We start from the raw sequence: 15,206 nt of genomic DNA on the forward strand, positions 1-15,206 counted from the left end.
AGCTCTGATCTGCCGGTTATGATTATAGTTAATTTCTTTCAAGAACTAACTTTTTTGAAAATATATCTTGTGGATAAATTGAACTGATATAACAATGGAATGTTAGAATAAAACAATTATTTTTCCATATGTACGTTGCTGTCCTTCTGTATCATAGAAAATGCACAAATACAGTTAAATCCTCCAGGTTGTGTTAAAATCATTTAAAAATATACTAACTGTGTCCCACAAAATATGGGAGTGAAAAAAAGTGTTTAATTATTTCATTTATTATAACTGGGGCTGTTTGAGGCCTTTGACCAACATTAGCTACATCAGCAGAGAGAGGAAGAGAGAGCAGTATGCATTACACAGCTCTACAGTTCAACAAGAATCCACTATTGTTTTAAAGCCCAGATAAAATGATTAAAGTCATAAACTGATTTCTTGGTGCATCGCTACTGTTCAAAACTTGGTGACTAACTGAAACATTAAAGTATGGAAGCTGAGAATGAACCTTTCTCGCTTACACTTTTTCCCGGTGGTTTTCTTGAGATAATAAATTCATTTTCCAACAATTTTGTAGAGATAATTAATTAATATCTCAATGATTTTCTTAAGATGGAGAAATCTCTCTTGAGAAAACCACGGGAAAACAAAATGTGTGAGAAACATCCACTCTCAGCTGTTAAATAAAAGCATGGGGGATAAATAATTACAAATATGAATGATATTTTATTGTAGAAACTATAGCAGTGAATTGAATAAATCATAAATTTCATCCAATGCAAGGATTAACTTAAACAAAGAAGAGGGTTTTGTAAATGCGTTGAGCTCGGTGGTTTCCATTTTTCTGTGCCGTCTCTGATTCGTGTCGATGCGAACAGCACTTTCGATCTCATGTGCCACCATTTGTATTTTGACAGGAAACGGAGAACAGGCTCACCTGATTTCCTGCTGAGCTCTGGCTCTTATTAGTCTGACTGCTCCTCTGCTGAGCACTGCACCACGGTAACAGCAACACGGACGCAGAGACGGAACATCGGAAAAATAAGAAAAAAGTAGGTGGGAAAGAGTGACAGCAAACTTTGTTAAAAAGACAAAAAGTTAGCATGTTGAACTGAAGTGAGATGGTTTCATGTTCACCTAGCAAAGCCAATGAAATCCTCATGATTGGTGTTTATGTAGGAGAGCTGCAGATCAATCAGCAGCAGAACCTGAAAGGACACACAAGATATTTATTATGAGAAACGGCTGGAGGAAGATGGGAAGGGAGCGTAGAGTAGCACTGTGATTAAAAAAGGGTTCTGCAAGATTGCCTTATTGAAAGTCATTTTGCAAACTTTCTTGGTATCAAATGGGAAAAAAAGACTGAAAACAATTCAGTCAGTTCTAATCAACAAAATCAGGATTTAGGTCACTATTTCTTGGAAAATGCTTGCTGTATTTAGCCACATTTATTCAATTAACTAAAAGCAGATCTGGGTGCAGCAAAGTTTGATTTGAGTAAAAGTTACAGTCTTTGTACGATAATGTAAAAAATGTGTTTATTTAAAGACAAATAATTGATGTTGTCGTCAATACTTCTTATTGTGAGAAGATTTTACTTTGTCTGAAATAATTCTGTCCTAATTAAAAATAGAAAGGCTCCATGTAAGTCAAACACCTGAGCTGAAGGGCCAAATTTGTATGGTTCTTGAACTGAAGTCAGAGGCCACAAATGGCCCCTGGTCACACTTTGGACACCCCAGGTTTATATCAAAATCATTAAGTTTTTGAACACAACTAATTTTTTTTAGCTAATATTGTGCTAAAATTTCAACTACAGTAATCATAAAAGCTTTTTAGAAGACAAAAATGTGTTTAAAATCAAATAAACACCTGAAATAATCCATACATTAAATCAATTCTTTTCATTTAAAAATAGCAATAAAATACATTGTAATACATTTTTTTATTTTCTCATAAATAACTCCAGGTTATTCTGTGAGACTTTTGTTCTGCTACATGCCTCCTCAAGACTTAAAACAGCAATACACAATGGGGATATTTTTCTGCTAAGCTAAGCTAACCTAAAATAACCTCACCTAAAACGTAATTGGTCAGATATTAACCTCTTGCTGTACCTTTGAGTGAGTTTTGTTTTTAAGAAGTAAAAGGAGAACTACAGATCTGAACTTCCTTATCATTTGTAATAGTAATTAGAACTAATGTGATAAGCATAGCCTGAACACAGAGCCGTCTATACCTGGTCCTTGGCGCGACTCTCCCTGTCCCGGATGTGTGAGGTGACGATCCTCTCGGTTTCCTCGCGGAGCCTCGGGAAGCATTCCAGCTGGAAACAAAACATGCAGCATGTCAGCATCCACAGATAGGAAACGTCAAACGTTATTATGGAAGCTGGTATTTTCAGATGCTGCTTTATGATTAACTAAAGTGAGCATGTCATAGCAGCTCCATAATCGCCATGAGTAGCGGGGAGGAGGATACCTTGTTGGAGCACTGGCGCACAGTGTTGATCAGCTCTTGGATGACCATGTCCACACATTTGATGCATGGCTCCTTCAGCTTCACAACCTGCTTCTTCACTATAGCCTCAAACGCCATATCAGGGGTGAAAAGCCCAGTTCTGGAGAAAGAAAAGAAATGATTTGACTGGTTGTTGTGCAGTTTAGCATTTGCATATGAATTATCCCACACAGGGTAGGTAGAAGCTTTTACAGCAAAGGTTTTCAACATTTTGTGTTGCTAACAAGCAGAAGGTTGCTCCCCATGACTGATGGACATGCGGCACATTTGATACTATGGGAGATAATTCAAATAAATAAATAAAATACAGAAACCCCTACCTGATACCATGAATGTTCTTGATGGCGTAGCTGATCTCACGCCGCATCTCCTTGTCATCACACTCCATCTGAAGCAGAAAACAAGAGTTAAAAAAAACACACACTTCCTTTAAAATAGTTTACATGATCAGCTAATGAAGAGATTATCTCAAAAACTGAAACACTTAAATATTTTATACTTAGCTACAGAATAGAGAACAATGTGGAACATCTTTTCTTAGGAAAAAAAACTGTTTTCTAAAAACAAAAAACAGAGTTAGCGCTAGGAAATAAAACTGCAGCAAATCATACTAACTCGTCTATTTTTAAAGAAAGTGAATCTTTAGAGGCTCAAACTTTGGGATTATATGCAGCATCCGCCACGTTTCTTTGCCCTCTGGTAAAGATGTGTAAAAAGGCCTAAAATACAAATACATATTTTATTGCAGTGACATTATTTCAGAAATATATTTATTAGATTTGCAAAGAAAAATGAAACCGCAAATTATTTCTGAATCATTGAGTATTTTTTTAAGGAACATAATTTCAGATGTTTTAAACATGTTTTCTTTGCAGTAATGAAAAAAAAAATACATCGATATTTCATTGCTGTACCATAACTTCAGATGTTTTAAATCTTACCTATAGTTTGAGTCATTTTATTCAGCGGGAGATAAATCCCATGTTAAGTATATTTATCAGTGGTGCTGCCCTCAACATTTTCAGGAGCTGGACGGATGGATCACTATTTGTCATGGAGACAAGATCTCATGGTTGTTATGGAGACTGGCTTACCCCAAGATGCCAGTCTCTGTTGCAATCCCCTAATGGTGAGCTTTGTCATTTTTTCCCTCCCGTTTCCCAGTCTGCTCCCTGGCTGCATTCCCACTGAACATATAATTGCGCAAACTGGAATTCTGAAAATACATTTTTACTCAACAGAAAGATGCCAATTAAAAAAAAGAAAAAAAAAACAAAAAAAAACCCAAATTTTTTGATACAAAGTTTTTGCGGTAGGATGAGGTGGTTTTTCAGTTGTATCGAAATTAATATTTTTCTCAAAACTGCGACGAAAACACATTTTTTTGTATCACACGAGTCAATTGATCAACAATCAGAAGTTTCTACTGGCAAAAGTGATGAAGGAAACGACAGGAAGTGGTAGGAGGATGTCAGCGGTGTGTTACTTAACGGGTTACTGCATGAACAAACTTATTCACGTGTGATTTTAATTGCGTTTCTTATTCATTGGAAACAGCAATCACAAAAATGTGTTTTTTCTACATTAGCAGAACATCGACAAAGTTTTGCAAACATTTGCAATTGAAACTCAGCTACTGCGCGTGATGAAAAATTTAATAAGGATTGTCCAATTTTATTTCTTCAATACAGATCCTGTTTTATAACAGTGAGATCATACTGCTGCAATTAAAGTTTCATTTAGTGTATTTTAAAGCTTTTTGCCCACCTTTACCAGGGTTGCAAACAACTGTGTTTATCCTATTTTTTTCAGATTTAATACTCAGCAGTTCACCTTGACGAGTTCAAAAGGGAAGCGCTCATGAAAGATGCGATTGATTTTCGCTCCACCAGACAGCTCCACCGTGTCCACCTGATCCCCCGAGCCTTCAATCCTCTTCTCAAAATCAACAGAGAACTGTTGCACCATCCTGAAACGCAACAAATGTGCAAAAACATCCTGAAATGCAACAAATGTGCAAAAACGACAACAAAAAAAACAATAACAGCAACCATATATCAGCTAATTAAAGCAAGCTCTGATTTCTGGCAACTAAAAAAATTTGAACTAACAAAAGACAGCAAACAAAAAGAGGAGAGAAATTCCTTTCACATGGTCTTTAGTCAACAACGTCTCATGTTGCTTCGGCTGTGGGAAAAGAAGCGGTACTGACTGCAACAGCTGCTTGGTTTTGCGAGACGGGTCATCGGGCCGGTATCCCCGGTATTCCTCCGCCTCCTTGTCTAGAGCCAACAGCTGGGCCTGCAGCTTGCTGCGGAAAGCTGGCAGGGTGTCCCGAATGTGGTTGGTCAGTTGCTGAGGAGACGCAAATCCAACAAGACGCGAGTTAAAATCAAATACAGAATAAAATGAAATGTGTGGTTTGACTACCTGGAATCTTTTTTTTTTTTTTTTTAATCTTAATTGTATCGTATTACGTAATTCACTGTAATGAAATAAGATTCTGATATTCATCCAAAAACAATCCAGAGAAAATCTGGAATTCTGTGAAATCATTAATTATTTAGAGCTGGGCAGGATGGAAGGTGGAGAGTGATGGAAGCAAAAAGAACCCCCCCCCCCCCCAAAAAAAAGTAGGCCACCCTCTTATTAATTATGTAAAGAGCACAGTGGGAGAGCATAGAGGGTAAATCCATCATCACCTGGTTGAGCACTTGCTGCAGGCGAGGGGTGCCCATTTTGTCGGCTATGTGCCTGTAACCGGGGTGGGACAGGAAGAACTTCCTCTCAGCCTCCAAAGCCGCCTTAATGTCCTTCTTGCCATCAATGTCCTTCTGACTGCGGTTCACCACACCAATGTACCCTGGAATAACACAGAGAGACGTGAGAGAAATATTCTAATGAATCCAGCCTGATAAATGAACTAAACAATGACAGTAGAAAGTAGGGATGCACCAATCCACCTTTTCACTCCTGATGCCTATATCTGAGGTTTACTATCGGCTGAATTGACTTGAAATGTTTCTGTTTTTCAAAAGGGACTGAATTGCAAATTTATTTGATAACTGAACACACTTAAATACACCAGTATCTTCACAAGCTTCACAAACATTCATTTGTACAGTCAATGGAATTAGGAGTAGACCAATGTAAAATAAATAAGAAAATACAGAAACTCACAAAAAATAAACAGCAGTAAACCTTCTTTCCAATGGTTCAGAAAATACAAATTGGAATTGTAAATATAATGTAAAATAAATAATAAAGCGTGATGTCACTCAGAGCACAAAGCGTAGAATTAGACTGAATAGATCTGAGCTTATGAATTGGGAACATTGCCACCGATATCCGATCTAGAATTTTTACCAATATTGTGACCAATACAGATATTAATATCAAATCAGTGCATCTGTAGTAGAAAATGTCTAATTCTGAATAAAAATAGGCACCTCTTCGTAGTGGCAGCAGTTTGTTCTCCAGAACGTCTCGGGCGTCTGTTCCCTCATCCATCAGATCCAGTTTGGTGATCACTCCAATGGTCCTTAAACCTTGATACAGCAAAAGGAGTGAAGCGAGGAAAAACATAAAGCATAATACATACAGTACACTGAACATTTCTACATTTTATCGAATTCCAACTATAGACTCAATTTTGTTGAACTGGTATTTATTGTGACAGTCTCGCACAAAGTAGTGCATCATTTTGTCAAGGAAGCAAAAGGACATATGGATTTGTAAATGTTTTACAAACCACAAAAGTGTGGCTTGCATTGGTGTTCAGTCCCTTGATTCAGATATGCTGTAAAAACACAACATTTTATCAAGTAATTTTGGTCTAGTTTTTAGTGCAAATGTCTTAGTACACTTGAAATAATATAAAATTGGCTTACAAGTAACTTAAGTCAATAATTCCTCAATATTGATGAAAAAGTAATAGTTTCTCTGGCAAATTATTTCACTTCTAACATGGAAAAAATGTCTGGTTATGAGAGAAATGAGAAAAATAATCTACCAGTGGAACGGGAACTTTCAAAGTCTAGACCTGAATAGAATTGAAAATGTTAAGCAAGACTTGAAAACTAATCTTAAGAGTCATTTATTACATTTGACTAAACTTTAGCTGTTTTGCTAACAATAATGGGCAAAAAATTCAGTTTTTTAATGTGTTGATTCACGATCGTTGAGGCCGTTTAACAAAGTACTGACTCAGTCAGGCTGAATACAAAAGCAAGCCACACTTTCCAGATTTTATTTATGAACCATGTATTTTTTTCAACAGTTTAATAATTTAAACTGCCTCACTTAAAATCCAACATGTACTATATATTCTTAATTAATTCATAATGATTACCCTCTCTCCCACCCTTTTTGTTTTTTTTTAAATAAAAACACAAAAAGTCAGGAGCCCCTGAAATAAATGTATTTTAGAGGCAAATGACTACTCAGGTGTTATTGTTCTTGTTCCTGAGCTGATTTTTATCTTGTCACAGTTAATAATTGTTGTATTGTATCTTGAAAAATAAAAAATAAAGTATTCTAGAAAAAGAAAAATCCAACATGTAAGTCTACTTTAATTGTTTAGAAACATGGATATTGATTGTTTTGATTAAAAAGAGCAACAAAAAAAATAAATAATAAGAAGAAGAACAAAACGGCTGTCTTTACTTCTGGCTAATAGAACCTGATGTCTGTTTTTCTGCAGCAACAAGCTAAACATGGACCAATCTGGCCAACAAGCCCATGTCTGGTGATCTGAGCAGCCAATAAAAACCTGGCAGTATTTCACTGTTAGGCTAATAGAAGACCTCCTGCCTGTTTACTACAGTTTCAGGTTGCGTTTAATGGAGCTGAGAGGCTTTTAAAGGATATTCCCAGCCCTATATTCTTTCATTTGTGAGACATCAAATATATATTTTCACCCCAGTTCCCCTTTGATCCCTGTTTTTATTCATTTCCCTTTTTCAGTACTATTATTTTGATCCTACTCTCTTTTTTTACACTTAATTCTTAATCTTTTATGTCTCTCCTCTCTCAACACTCCTGTTTCTAATAATAATCTGACACTTGATTGATCCCTGCAGGGAGGTGACGCCGCCACATTTAGAGAGGTCAAAGCACAAGTCAACGAACAGCATCTCACAGCTAACAGAGATTCCCTGTTGAGCTTTTATCCGAGCCAACAAACACAAGGTCACGTCTTTCAGCTTTGATTTCTTTCGGCATCTAACGCTGCAGCCTCCTCGCCTTACCCTGGGGATCGACGTCCTTTGCCAGTTTGAGGGCGTCGGAGTTGGCCAGGTCGGTGTTTGCCGGGGTGACGGCCAGGATCAGGCAGCTCTCTCTGCTGATGAACTGCATGATCATGTCCCTGATCTGCTGCTCAATGTCCGCAGGCTGGTCTCCAACTGGCACCTTGGTGATTCCCGGCAGGTCGATGAGGGTCAGATTCAGCACTGCGGAGACACAGGAATGCAATAAATGAAACGTATTCCAGAGCCGGACCAAGGGAATGCGAGATAAGTGGCTGCTTGGGGCCTCCGCACCACTAGGGGGCCCCCAGAGCACCAAACTAGCGTGAAATGACAAAAAAATAACAAAACAAAAAAAAAAAAAAAAAAAAAAATATATATATATATATATATATACGTGTGTGTGTGTGTGTGTGTGTGTATATATATATATATATATATATATTAGGGATGTGCCGATCAGGTTTTTTCCTGCCGATACCGATACCGATCACCCATGAGGGCCGATACACCGATACCGATCACCGATACCGATCACATAATTATTATTATTATTTTATTTATTTTTTTTATCATAAACACTACCGGTTACATTATGTGGAAAAAGGAACCATGAATTCACCTTAATTTAGACAAAAACTTGTTTTTAATAACTTTTTTCAAGAAGAAAACTAAACAAAACAGGCATTGTGCAAATTGTACTGCTATTGATAATACTATCGTTAACAGACTGATAACATATGAAGGCTCTGAAGAGGCTAAATAATGCAATGAGCCAAAATAAAACCTCTCAACATTGCCAAAAAAATTCAAGTATAAAACTTAACATTCAAAGGCAAAAACAGGTTCCATTACAATAAACAATCCAGAGTTACTGAATGAAAACTTCCTGATAGCATGGCGGCTAGCTGATTACTGCTAGCTCTGATTGGCTGTTTCTGACTGAGCGGAGTAATTATGCAGATCAGGGAGGAGATCAATTATTTTTTCAGAGATTATCTGTCTCATGTTAGGACAGCGAAAGTTTTAATACGTATGTAAAATGTTTGTTTTTTTAAGTTAGATGCTGCAGCTTTAAGCAGAGGTTCGGTGTGAGAGTCACCACCAGGTGGAGCAGAAGCGGCGCTCAGTCTGTGAAATATTACTACCTGTAGCGTAGCAGCGGTTCAACATCGAGAGCAGAGCCAGCGTCTTACATCGCAGCTCGAAGACTTAAATAATTTTCCAGGTTATTTGTTTAGCTTTCTGACCGTCATGCTAATCCGGGTGAGTGTTTGTAGCTGTGCGCTGCTTTACCTGCTATCTGATCCTCCGTTTGTCTTTTTTACTGCAGTGAGCCTCGATGTAGCCAAACTCCGTCAAGTATGGCACTGTTTTTATGTCGTATTAGCTTCGTTGTGTTGATGCATTTTGACGTGCTTCAATTTTCCGCAGCAACACGCAGCAAACTTCCCCATTCACTCAGTGCGTTATAGTTGCACATCGCTTAAGATTTGTTGTTGCGCGTTTGCGCAGAGTGAAGGAAAGAGGAGACCAGCTGCACAGGCAGGCTGCGAAATGAGAAGTAGGTGATCGGTATCGGTAAAAGAGACAATGATCGCCGATCACCGATCATGCACTTTTTCACGAAAATCGGCCCGATTATGATCGGTGACCGATCGATCGGCACACCTCTAATATATATATATATATATATATATATATATATATATATATATATATATATATATATATATATATATATATATATATATATATATATATTCCTCTCTGAGGCCCTGGTATTTCTCCATGAGAAACTGGAGAAATACCAGGGCCTCAGAGAGGAACTGGAGAAGGCCTGGAAGGTGAAGACCACAGTGGTGCCTGTGGTCATCAGGGCCCTCGGGGCAGTCACCCCCAAACTGGAGCAGTGGCTCAAACAGATCCCAGGAACAACATCAGACATCTCAGTCCAGAAATGTGCAGTTCTAGGCACAGCCAAGATACTGCGCAGAACCCTCAAGCTCCCAGGCCTCTGGTAGAGGACCCGAGCTCAGAGGATGAAAGAGACCACCCACGGAGGGTGAGAGGGGAATTTTTTTTTTTTATATATATATATGTGTGTGTGTGTGTGTGTATATATAAACACTGAATAACTCAGACTAAATGGTATTACACATGGAAAATCAAATTTTAGTTTAGAACTGCAACATTTACAGATGTAGGAATAACATAGTGAAAATATGAATTTAACAAGCCAAATAAACCAAATTATTGCTGTTAATTTTCTACTGTGCAACTTTGCAAACAGCACTTGTATTTCACCATAGGAAATACATATTGGTCTGATTTTCTTATTATAGCATTTTAAAGAAGTAGTGTAATAATACATCTACTGTGTTCAAAGTTAAACAGCCTCTCTGCTCTTTAACATAAAACTATCTTTACAAGCTAGTATGCTAGTTTTGCTAGCTAGTTTAAACAGTCATTAGTGATTAGATGGTATGAAAATCTCATAATAACAAACATCAAGGTAAATAAAAGTTTATGTTTTGTGAAAAATATTTTTCAATACTGTGTAAATTACATTTTGCACAACATTTGAAGAGTACATCACAGAAGGAAGAACATTTTAGCCCCTTTTATGCTGTTCCTATAAATTTTCCCCAAACTCCATCTGTTACTAATTCAGCCAAAGCGTAATATTTATCTCACTAATGCTGGTTTATTATTATATTGGAATCACTTTTTCTCCATCTGGCGTTCAGTAATGGCATTTTATTCCTATTGCTAATCTGCATGCTAAATACATAGCTACGTACCAGCTATGTGCTGTATTTTAATTAGCAGTTTAGCTGCTACCTGACAGAAAAAAGTTAATTTATTTTTTATATACTGTGATGGACTAGTGACCTGTCCAGGGTGACCCTGCCCGTCACCCGTTGACCGCTAGAGGTAGTCACCAGCACGCCTTGCAACCCCACTAGGGATAAGCATGCAAGAAGATGGATGTAATTTTTTATATAATCATAAATCAATTCAAACAGTACTATAATAAAAATAACATGGACCATTTTATTTATATATAAAAAGCTTATTGTATTCAACTGAAATAAAGTAATTACTTAAAAAGCAGGACAGACCCTCGTTCTGATCAAATCCCTACAGTAAGACATCATTACCAATATCTGGAATCTGAAGTAGTTCTACCTCCTTAGGTGATTTGTTTTATTATTCATACAGATTATAAATGTAATGTACACCATCGAACAGATTGCCCTCGTCTTTGTTTCCACTGACATAGCTTTAATAAACATCATCCACCGGCCCTTCGCTGTGAATCACATCCTGTCACACCCTGTTTAGATCCAGAAGAGTTTCAGCGGTCTGTCACTAAGTTGACATTAAGAAGAAGAGAAGCGGCGCGATCTCATCCGTACCGTGAGGGGAGTAAACCCGCAGGTTGATGGGGACGGGAGATATGCCTTTGTTGGCCCCCGTGACCCGATCGGTCTCGCCCTCAATCTCTTGGCGCACCTCGTCGAAGTCGGTGAACTTTTTCCCCTTGCAGTGGAGGAATTCAGCCCATTCTGTGGGGAAGGGAAAAAAAAGAAAAGAAAGAAAAACAGAAAAACATGCACCAAAGATTAGTAATGGTTGCACTGAGTGGAACAAAATGCCGACAGAGGAGGGAATAAAAAGCAGCATCATTTAGAAAGAAAGGAGGATTTTGTGTGTGTGCATGTGTGCATGCGTGTGTGTGTGTGTGCGCGTGCGTGTGTGGATGTGTGTGTGAGCGGACAAAATGTGTCTGTTATTTGGCGTGGGTGTGTGAAATGTGTGTGGAACCCACCAGCGTTTGCACTGATGAGCTGCAGAACCAGAGGCCTGCGGGTGACGATACCAGAACCGCGGGGCAGAAAGTCCCTAAAGAGGAAAACACAAATCAGAAAAGTCCTTTTAAAGCCACATCTATCGTGAACTCACAGTGATAAGTGTTTGTGGACTGTGCTGCTTGTTTTCTAACAACATGCCAAATGCAGCAGAGTTTTCCTTGCCGTTTCTTTAATAGAAAAAAAAATCCTGTTAGTGAGCTCAAAACAGCTCAAACCAGAAGCCATTTCAAAATGGAGCCTGCAGCTTTCAGCTGGTGTCTCTCTGAGCGAGGGAGCAGAACATTCCGACCCGATAAACAGCAGGTCCGGATGAAGAGCTGACAGGGGCGCTCGCTCATTTGCAAAACGGTGACTTCGATGTTTTCTGGAGGGCTATGCACACAGGTGATGAATATGCTTGCGTGTGTGTGTGTGTGTGTGGGGGTGTGTGTGTGTGTGTGTGTGTGTGTGTGTGTGTGTGTGTCTATACCTTTGAGGCTAAAGGCATGCTGCAGGAAACCTTATCAACAAATATTCCCTGAGAGGGACGGCGTATGGGACAAGCCTTGTAGAAACGATGAGGCCTCTGTGAGTCCACTCAGCAGAGTGCAGAGCCAGAGGTGGACAGATGGACCATTACTCAGCACCATGGCGCTCACTGAAAGGCTGGAGGACGACTAAATCAATGCACCCAACTGAATCAGTGCACTGAAATATTTGGGTATGTCGAACCACGTTACTGCAGGTTTGAGTTGGGTTTTTGTTGAGAGCTAACAGGAAATAATGCTACTATTTACCAAATTATGAAAGACTGAGTTATGTATATGAATATAAGCGTTAGGGGCTAAAGCGTGACTTCATCTGTTCACCTGATTAGCCCCTATTTGATTAAACTCAAAATTCCAGAGCAACACCATGAATATTCATTTGTGCATTCCAGAGTGGGAGCTGCTGCATGTGGGTGGTGTTTTAAAAAGGTTACACACAGCAGAGCATTTCTGAAGCCAGCTTTCTATGCATGAAACTGTGGCTCTATGGCAGAAAAGAGACAAGTTCTCTAGACCTAGCTGTGACATTAGTCCTTTAATCCTAGAAATGCTCTTCAGGTGATAAAAGGCTGATTTTGTAATTATCTTTACGTGTCTCTGAAGGCTCAGAGACATGTAAAGCGAACTGTGCTGCTTTTCAAGGCCACCACAGAAGCACCAACAGAGTGTTAAAGAATTGTCAATTGTGTTAGTTGTTCAAACACAATTGAACAACTTGTTCAAAAGTTTCATATTTAGACCTATGACACTTACATGTAGTTTCATAGATCTAAATCTATGAAACTATTCATAGATTTAGAATTATGGTAAAGCACATAACATACACAAACATTCCAGTTTGGACATTCAGTACTTGAATGCACCATAACAACATTGCTGGCCTGGCCTTCTTTACTGGTGTGCAGTTTTTTGGACTGGTTGAACGTTTAAGGCAGCTGGATTTGCACTTTAGCTAATTCTTCTCTAGTACCAATGATGTTAACTTGCTGTTGTTTTAAGGGTGTAATTCGCCCTTCAAACAGTCCCTGTAATTCAGTTGCACAACAGGGTATGCACCATATTGCTGTTGAAAGATGTCTTTGTTGACATTATGTTTTGGCTCTGTAAACTTTCTTTCTCCAAAGTGGCTCCAAACGGCAGAGTGTGCCGTTTGGGAACACTCTGCTGTTGTTCCTAAACGGCAGAGTTTTGCAATAACTATAGGAGTTCTGGTGTCACTTTTTAAAGTTATGCGACAGAACACTGTATTTTTGTTCTGAATATAAACGTTCTGCATACCCACGGGTATATATGATGCTATTTTTGTTCAGTACACATGCATAGTGACCTGACATGTACTGCTAACTTAGTTAAAAGTTAGAATTTGTCACAAGTTGCATTTTATGGACAGTGTAAGTGGAAGCTAATCCACAAATAAATGCCAATAATTTTGTCTTTCTCCACTGTACTGTGTCTGTATTGAATCTGACTATAAAACCAAATTAGTAAAATAACAAAATGAGTAGTGTTGTCCCGTTAAAAGCAACTTTATCAGCAAATATTCAGAGCTCTTTAGCAACTAATGTGATAGTACCATTTCTTTAAAAAAAAAAAACAACTCAAATCCAAAGTAATCAGATACTTTTGACTGTTTCTTGATGTCTTTAAACATACCCAAATATTTTAATAAACAAATGTTTATTCCCTTTCTCACAATTAGTGACTGTATGATGGTTTTTTTATGATGTAAAGCACAAAAACATGTGACTTAACTTGGTGACTTATGATGTAGACAATTGCTGCCGTCCTTACAGAGGAATTGGCAACACTGATTTACAGAAATATTTGCTTCATATTGAACTACGATTCCTAACAGGTAATTTGCTGAAAACAGAAAACAGGTGATCCAACTTTTTAAAAAAAAAGTGTTACTAGTAATCAAATTAAGTTTAAATATACTATAAATATACTATATAGTAAATATACTAAGCTTATTAAGTTGTCATGTTAAACAAACATAGGTGAAGTTTAGCAAACTTAATTTGATTACATGTAATGAATTAACTCAACCATTTTTTAAGATGGATCTCAATTTTTTATGTTTTTTTTTCTTCAGTGTTTGAACTGGAATTGGTGCCACGCAACACCGGGCTCTGGATGCTTATTGGGCCAGAATCCCCAAAGGTGCTGCTGTAACCCACATAAAGTTGTGGCTGTGTGTGACCCAGTGCGGATGGTTTGGAAAAAACTGAAGGACGGGACTTGACTGAGTGGCAGATAATGATGGTCTGCAGACAGCCTCGCGCACTGCGTGGCTTCTTACGTCATCCTCAAGGTTAAACGGGAGAAGGGGATTATCCTATTTCTGGTGGTCAATTTTTACCTGCCGACGAAGTTCTCCAGCACGGAGCTCTTGCCTGCGCTCTGCCCGCCGACCACCGCAATCTGCGGCAGGTCCAGGTTGCAGGCCTGGCCGATGGAGCTGAAGGCATCCTGCAACCGGTTGACCAGCGGGATCAGATCCTCCATGCCACGATTTCCCATGGTGCCTTTAGTCAGGAGGACTTGGAATCAGCGAATGGAGACAGAAGGGAGGTGAGGGGGGGGAGGAGGAGTAAGAAGAGGAGGGGACGTGGCGCTGCTGTATTATTAGTCCAGGACTACCGTGGCGCTTGTTGATGTGGCGGAGTCATCTAGCCGCGCATTGCCGCCCCCCCAACCCTCGAGCCAAGCGAGGGTCGGACGGGCTGTGGAGACAGAAACAAGACAGGGCGAGTCAGAAAAAGGACAGAGAGACAAACTGCGCAGGAGCACAACCTGTTTTTTGTTCCTCTCTCTTTTCTTTCTTTCTCTCCCTCCAACACAAACACACATACGTCCAGAAAAGCCTTTTGCTGTCAAGGACATTCACCGACCGGAGCTCAGTTTCTTCACAATGCATACAAAATCAAATAAAACAACACCGAGGCCACCTGCCCTTCTGCACGCGCACACGTCGCGCGACATTTAATGAATTAAAAAAAGATAGCGTCAGATGAACGCGTGACATTATTAGCGTGAAGCTC

General features: G+C 38.9%; 1 protein-coding gene across 1 annotated transcript in view; it reads right to left on the minus strand.

Moving 5' to 3' along the window:
* Positions 1–14,938, minus strand: part of dnm3b (dynamin 3b) — a 28,637-nt gene extending 13,699 nt beyond the window's left edge. The window contains exons 1-13 of the mRNA XM_088014841.1: positions 14,525–14,938; positions 11,593–11,666; positions 11,180–11,329; positions 7,758–7,961; positions 5,958–6,056; positions 5,211–5,371; positions 4,721–4,863; positions 4,342–4,477; positions 2,829–2,896; positions 2,470–2,608; positions 2,228–2,314; positions 1,126–1,196; positions 926–980 (exon numbers count right to left, since the gene is read on the minus strand). Coding sequence (XP_087870967.1) covers positions 926–980; positions 1,126–1,196; positions 2,228–2,314; positions 2,470–2,608; positions 2,829–2,896; positions 4,342–4,477; positions 4,721–4,863; positions 5,211–5,371; positions 5,958–6,056; positions 7,758–7,961; positions 11,180–11,329; positions 11,593–11,666; positions 14,525–14,685 — 1,548 coding nt within the window. The 5' untranslated portion in view covers positions 14,686–14,938. The remainder of the gene's footprint in view (positions 1–925; positions 981–1,125; positions 1,197–2,227; positions 2,315–2,469; positions 2,609–2,828; positions 2,897–4,341; positions 4,478–4,720; positions 4,864–5,210; positions 5,372–5,957; positions 6,057–7,757; positions 7,962–11,179; positions 11,330–11,592; positions 11,667–14,524) is intronic.
* Positions 14,939–15,206: the final 268 nt, after the last annotated feature.

This window comes from Poecilia mexicana, unplaced genomic scaffold, assembly GCF_051168715.1.
Source record: "Poecilia mexicana isolate PSO_F unplaced genomic scaffold, ASM5116871v1 scaffold_17, whole genome shotgun sequence".
In the NCBI taxonomy this organism is placed as follows: Eukaryota; Metazoa; Chordata; class Actinopteri; order Cyprinodontiformes; family Poeciliidae; genus Poecilia; species Poecilia mexicana.